Source organism: Camelus bactrianus, chromosome 11 (genome assembly GCF_048773025.1).
Source record: "Camelus bactrianus isolate YW-2024 breed Bactrian camel chromosome 11, ASM4877302v1, whole genome shotgun sequence".
In the NCBI taxonomy this organism is placed as follows: domain Eukaryota; kingdom Metazoa; phylum Chordata; class Mammalia; order Artiodactyla; family Camelidae; genus Camelus; species Camelus bactrianus.
This window is the reverse complement of record NC_133549.1, coordinates 85,207,804-85,214,562: the sequence shown is the minus strand read 5'-3', so window position 1 is coordinate 85,214,562 and position 6,759 is coordinate 85,207,804. Positions and strand designations below refer to the sequence as shown.

At 53.1% G+C, this 6,759-nt stretch overlaps 2 protein-coding genes across 8 annotated transcripts in view; one reads left to right on the top strand and one right to left on the bottom strand.

The window, feature by feature from the left end:
* Nucleotides 1-6,759, bottom strand: part of LOC141579217 (zinc finger protein 532-like) — a 75,630-nt gene that overhangs the window by 34,452 nt on the left and 34,419 nt on the right. The window lies entirely within an intron of this gene.
* The window catches only part of LOC105075742 (uncharacterized), a 95,188-nt gene that overhangs the window by 87,671 nt on the left and 758 nt on the right, over nucleotides 1-6,759 (top strand). For 3 of the 7 annotated variants that reach the window (XR_012510388.1, XR_012510389.1, XM_074374446.1), the window contains 5 exons: nucleotides 868-987; nucleotides 1,847-1,958; nucleotides 2,592-2,785; nucleotides 3,418-4,914; nucleotides 6,329-6,679. Coding sequence is in view for 3 of the 7 variants with exons in the window: in XM_074374446.1 (XP_074230547.1) it covers nucleotides 977-987; nucleotides 1,847-1,958; nucleotides 2,592-2,741 (273 nt within the window). In the remaining 4 variants the exon portion in view is untranslated. The remainder of the gene's footprint in view (nucleotides 1-867; nucleotides 988-1,846; nucleotides 1,959-2,591; nucleotides 2,786-3,417; nucleotides 4,915-6,328; nucleotides 6,680-6,759) is intronic. The other 4 variants (XR_012510390.1, XM_074374447.1, XM_074374448.1 and 1 more) reach the window with 4 other exon arrangements.

The following is a 6,759-nucleotide window of genomic DNA, read 5'->3' as shown; positions in this document are numbered from 1 at the left end:
GTAAGTAGAGCTGCTGTAAACATTGAGGAGTATGTCTGGGAAAACTAGAAATTATCATACTATGTGAAGTAAGTCAAAGACAAATAATAAGTGATATAATTAATATGAGAAATCTAAACAAATGGCAAAACTCATACGACCTTATAATGAATCCATGGGGAAAAACTGCTTCCCAGGGGGTTTCAACCAAGTGGCGGTACACAGCTGATGAAAAATACTCCGTTCATGATGACCCAGAAGATGTTTTTACTGCAGTTGGAACTGGCTAAAACCTGACAGCAAGCCTGAGTCTTAGGGAGAGTCATTTAAGAGCAGGAACATGAAGGAAGGAGCAAATAACATTGACAAGCCCAATGGTGATGGCAGCCATCATCTTCCTGTAAATCCCTGGGCCACTGTGGGTACAGCCAGAGAAATCCAGCTGGCCAGGCTGTGTGACTGCTGAAGGGGACAGTCTCCTGCGTCCAGCACCATAGTATTGAGCGTGGACTGTGGAACCAGACTGTGTTTGATCTCAGCTCCAGCCCTGCTACCTGCATGGCCTTGAGTCACATGCTCTGAGCTTCTAAGCGAGGGCCTCAGCCCCTCTTGAGTTTGCTATGGAAATTAGAAATCCTCAGACCTCAGGATGCTCTTGCCCATCCCTTTTGTGTGGGGGCAGTTTCTGATGGCCACACAGACTGTGAGCACCAGCTTAAGACACACACACACACACACACACACATAGACACCTGTGCACCACTGTACATTGAATAAGGATTATGGGGTGGGATCAGAAGAGGAACAGACATGGAGGAGGAAGTCAGAGAAAGAAAAACATGGGTTGAAGGCACCACCTACATGTGACATCACTCCCCCATTTTTTAGGCCTTATTCCACTTACACCTGAGGACATTCCTAGAAGTATCTGCTAGAATCATTCCCATTGTGCAGGTGGGGAGACACAGACCTGGACAGACACCAGGACTTATCCAGGATGGAGAACAGGTAAGAATGAGGAGTTCAGTGTGGAAACCAGGACGTCTTCTCACAGCTGCACACAGATCCTCCCTGGGAGCCATGGAAAGGGCAGGGCTGCTGAAACTGTGGAAGAGGTGGGTTTGCTTGGAGAAGGGGGTGAGCAGGCAACAGCCCAGAGGGCTGTGTGTGGAGGTGTTGTCTGAGGAGGGGGTTCCAGGAAGTGGACCCCAGGAAGTGACATCACATCCTTAACAGACCCCAACCGAAATGGAACCTGGTTACCAGGCACCCACATTCTAGTGATGGCCCCAGAGCCAGCTCACTTGGCTGGAGACAGTTACAGAAGAAACATGCTCTCTTCTTGTTTCCCAGTCTCTTGGGGCTTCTCCGCAAGGAAACCCTGGACTGAGAGGTTGTTCAATGGCTGTAGGCGTCTGTGGAACCCTCAACCCAGATGCCTCTGGCCTATTTTGAGGAGGCGGCCTAAGGTAAAACAGGGTGGCCTGGAGAAGGCCAGTCTAGGACCAGCCTCAGTTGGGGGCCCTCCCTGGGCAGGCCCACTGCCCCTCATCTCCATGTCAGGGAAGGGGGACTTGAGAGGAGGTGTCCCCTCTGGGCAGGAATAGGTTCTTGAGCACTTGGTAACATGGCCACATCCAAGGACAGGGCTGATAAGGGGGAAAGAGGACTCCCGAGGGGCATCTTATCTGTGTCAATGGGAATACAAGGCCCCCAGTTTGTCAGCTTTTTTGTCCTTGAAGGAGGTCTCTGCAGACAGTGGTGTATGTTTGTCGGGACTGGAGATGTCTTATGGGTCGGAGAACCAGCAAGAGAACCAGACAGGGCTCTGAGGTCTCTGCCTGGCCACTGGGCACTGTGTTTGCAGGACTCCACACAGAAAATGGGACAGGACCTGTTCAATGGAGTCCCCGGCTCCCATCTCCCTGCAGGAGAGGCAGGTGCTCCACGACAGCAGCAGAGCCCAGGACAGGCTCAGGGTGAGTGCGAGCGAGGAGACTCCACACCCAGGAAGCCCCGGGCCCAATAGCTGCCCCACTCCTCCCCTGGGCTGCCTCTTAGAGACCTGTTGGCAAAGGGATCTGATCCCCTGTCTCCCCCACGTGCCCTCACAGCCCAGGCCGTGCCTTGGCCACATGCAAGTCAGTGACCACATATGAGTCCGAATCTCAGAAAGAGACTTTCACAGAACTTCAGTTCATGTAAAGTCAAGGGTGTTTCTGCACTTTTCTACAGATTGTCCTGTTTCTCCTCCATCCCCACGCGTCCACATTAACCTGAAGATCCTGAGCCCTCCCACCCCAGGCTCAGCCGCTGTGTTCTCATCTCTACAATGGGATGTTGTGACAGCAGGCACAGAGATGCAGTGGTGCATGCAGGGAGGGGCTGGCACTGCGGTGCTGACACAGGGATCTGAAGCACTGATGCATTTCATCATCGCCCTTCGCCCCTTGTACTGGTGATGCCGAGAACCTTAAATCTGCTCAAGGCTCCCCTGTTCCACCACATGCACAGGACCCTGAGGCTTGAGGAGTCAGTCTGGTCTCCAGCCCCAAGCTCCTGGGGGTCCCCGGTGGTGCCTCTGACTCATGCCTCTCCTCTTTCCACCCCAGGTGGGAGTTGGACCATCCAGGTCCAGGGATGAGGCCTCCAGGGTGTGGAGCCTCCAGCAACACAGGCTGGAGAAGCTGGTGGCAAAGCTGGTGACTGCCATCCTGGGCGGCCACCCCTCCTATGTGAACACATTTCTGGGCAATTATTGAACTTTTGCCACCGCCCAGCAGGTGCTGGACCATCTGTTCCGAAGGTGAGCACTCTGTCTTCATGGACATTGGTGACTCAGCCACCTACCAGCAGTACCATGAGGCATTGTTCCTCTACCTCTCAAAGCCTCAGTTTGCCCCCCTGCACACTGGGGTCAAGAGAGGTTCAGGCCCTAGGAGGGTAGGAACAGAGGGAGGACTTCATGGAAATTGCTTTCTGTGAACCTGGCTTACAGAAAGGGCAGCTGGCAGGGCTGTGGTTGTGTGAATTTGTCATTGTCCGCCTACCCATGAAGAAGCCCCTGCCTACTGTGTCACTGGGATTTTGGCCTTGGGTGGAACTGTTTTCCCATTTCAAAGGGGATCTGTGACGCCATTAGCTGTCCCTGTCCTGGGAGAGTGAGAGCAGGGATCCCTGGGAGGGACAAGTGGGGTCCCAGGCCCACTCAGATGTGTGCTACAGGGCTGGGTGTGCTCACTCATTCCTCCAATATATAGCAAGGGCCCCCAGGGACAGGGGCTTTTCTAGGAACAACCATCATTTCATGCATCAAGCAGACATCAGCCCTGCCCTCCAGGGCTTCCATTCTCCCGGGAGTCACACTGTCACACTAGACAGCACATCCAGCTAGTGTGCTCGGGACGGTCCATGTGACACCTTCCTGCTCTCCTCTAGATACGGGTGCATCCTCCCTGTTACGGAAGAGGATGGGGGACCCCTGCACCAGCTGAAACAGTGAGTCTCTTGGATTGAAGTGGGAAGGACTCCTTCCCCAAATAGTGTATGAAGCTCTGGGCTCTCTGGTTGGGAAGAGGTGGGCAGCATCCTGGATCCCACATACCCTGTGATTCTGGCTTGAGAGCAGAAGTCCTAGGGCTTCCCCTGGCAAAGAGGAGACGAGACCCAGAGAGCTGTGGATGGGACTGTGGCGCTGTGAGGGGCATGTGGGACATCAGAGGACAGAGTCAACCCTGAAGAAAACCCACACCCAACCCCTATCTATCCCATCACTGCCCACACGCCCTTTGGGAGACACAGAACACAAGGAGTGGAGAGCATCCTACTCACAATCTAGTGTAGCCTCAATGGTGGGGACTCAGATGGTGCTTAGGGGACCCAATGAGCCTCAGGGGAAAGCAGAGCCCATCCTGATGATGGTGAGTGACAGGGGCAGAAGGAGACCCAGGCAGGGTCCCTGGGGGTTTACTCAGCCAGCAGGTGCAGGAGCTTAAGTCTGAGGTGAGAAGAGGCCCGTGGGCAGGCTGGGTGGCCAACACAGCCTGTCTGTTCCCTCCTGGGTCAGACACCCATAGAACAGCTCCCGTGTGCCTTAGTGGGCAGTGAACTGAGCGCATAGTCTGCCTGTCCTAGTGAGGTGCCATCCAGTGGGGAGGGGCAGGGAGATGGATATACCACTGTGACAAGTGTCCCTGAAAAGGTGATGTGGTCACATCATTGAGCAAAGCCTGTCCCTTCAGAAGGCTTGTAGCAGCCCCTCCTCTGTGTCCAAGCCCGCCTCCGCCCAGACTGCTAGCTGAGGTGGGACATGGAGCAGAGCCGGCCTCTGGATGGGCAGGGGCCAAAGGCAAAAAGGCCGAAGTCCCTGCAGGCCTACCCTGGGAGCCCAATGTGGTAGGAAAGGCCAAGGCTCTGACTCTGGTGTCTCCCTGACTACCCCCAGGGCCATGTCATCAATCCTGGGCACCTGGGTGCTCCAGTACCCAGATGATTTCCATCAGCCTCCAGAATTTCCAGGCCTTAAGATCGTGCTGGCTTATGTAGAGCTGAGCATGCCTGGCTCCGACCTGGAGCAGCAGGCCCACCTCCTCCTGGCACAGCTGGAGCAACTGGAGCTCCCAGAGGCAGAGAGTGATGGTGAGGAGGATGCAGGGTGGTGAAGGCTGAGCGGCGAGGGGAAGGCACTGGACCACATAGAGCAGAGTCTAGGAAGACTCCTTGAGGGTGGAATAGGGACTGAGAGTTTACTGAGTAGCAGTGAGGGCTCCCCTGGCTTTGGGAGACACGTGGGAAAGCAGTCCTATTGTTGAGAGTTTCCCTTCTTGGAGCCACAGCACCAGCTCCAGAACCCGCTGGGGAAACACCTCTGGATGGAGAGCCAGCTCCAGCTCTCCTGCCTGCGACAGCGCCAGAGCCAGAGCAGAGGGTCGTGCTGTAAGTATCAGTCAGGCTCTGCTGCCTGCCCTCGCCTTCAGTGCTGGAACACCCACCGTTCCTGAGGTGTCTGAATTAACAACTCCTGATTATTCTCAGCAGTGATAACATATTACTTGGGACCTATTGTGTCTGGCTGAGTAATGGATGAAGACAATGATCATCATTGTTTTTTGGTTTAAATTTTACACATTTAAAAATTAAAAATAAGCCAGGACGTTGTCTTTATGCTGGGTCCTGTATATGTTCCCTGCAGGGGAACTTTGATTTGCAAAAGGGGCACCCACTTGAGCTCAGATGTGCAGTAAGTGTCTTCCCAAACATATCAGGTGCCAGAGAAGCTGAAGGAAGGTCCGAGCCTCAGGCCAGGTGCCCTAGGAGGTGCTCACAGGCCCTCCCACCCCTCAGGCTCCCCCATCAGAGACCCACTGCCCCACCCATGTCCTGTCCACAGGACTGGCAACCTTGCATTCAGCTTCTGCAGGGGAAGTACCTCTGCCTTTCCCCCAAAACCAGAAATAGGGGATGAGGGGGGCCAATGTTGTCCATCAAAGTAAAGTCCAGTGATCCCGTGATTGGAGGTGACTGAGTGAGGCCGCAGTCAGCGACCTCTCTCTTCTCTGCCTGAAGATGGATGCCCCCATGCACACAACATAGGTCCTCACAGGGAGGAGATTCTGAGCTCTTCCTGGAGTGGGGAAGACAGAAGCCTCTATTTCAACTGGGAGCAGACAAAGGAGAGATCAGAGGACCCAGGGGAAGGGCCGCCTGGGCTGAGGCTCGGCCTTGATGCTTAGGAGCACAGGCTCAGTGTCGGTTTGTAGGACTTGGCCAGAAATGATTACACCCAAGTCTGAAGGCAAAACCAAATTCACCTCGACAAAATGCCTTCAGTACAGAAGCCCAGATATCCCTTGTCCACTTGGAGGTTTTGGAAGCTAGAGATCCTGTGTAGCTCATGATGGACCTCGGGTTCACTCACATGCTTCCAAGTTCTCAGAAAATCACATACACCTGTCAGACTTCTGATTCTGCTAAAAGCCCCACCTCGTCAAACCTCTAAGGAGATGCTCCAATGTCAGCCAGTCATGGGAAACTTGTGGTTCGGCTGCTAGGATCTGTAGTCAGGCTGCACGGGCCATCCAAGACCCTTGCAAGTCACCCACCTCTACGTTTCGTAGTTTTGCTTTGAGAAATTCTTCAACCCATCAAGCCCCGGGGTTCATACTCTCTATTTCAGGTAAAACTGTGTGTTCCTGCTTTGCAGACCTTGCGGACAACAAACTAGCCCTTTTGCTTCAAGACATCCTGATTCTTTTCTGGGATTTCATTCTAAGTTTAGGATGACATAAGAAACAGTGCATAACTTGTTCAGATGAATGATGTCCAAATTTTGATTGAATATTTAACTTAGGTCAAGCATTGAGCAGAGAGCAGACTGAGAACTGACTGAGGAGCTTCCTCGTTTGGGAGAAGCTCAGAATCCACAGAAGGAGAGACGACATGCTGGGAAGTGCCTGCATCCTAGGAAAATGGACAGGGTTCATGCTTGGGAAGTTCAGGGAAGGATCCTAGATTTGGAAGCTTCCTGGGGAGGACAGCATTGGGCTCCACTTTCAGAGATGAAGAAGACATCGTTGTCAAGGAAGTTGGCAGCAGGAGCAATAGAAGCAGGTCCTTTAAGGGCAAGGGATCAGAAGGAACACGACACAGCTTTGAAAGTCATGTTTTCTAACATTTTCAGTGGATACAATCATTACACCTGGTAAGTGACAAAGTGACTCGTAATAGAGGGTCATCTCATTTTTTCAAGTTTGACATCATTTTAGATGAAATGAGACACAG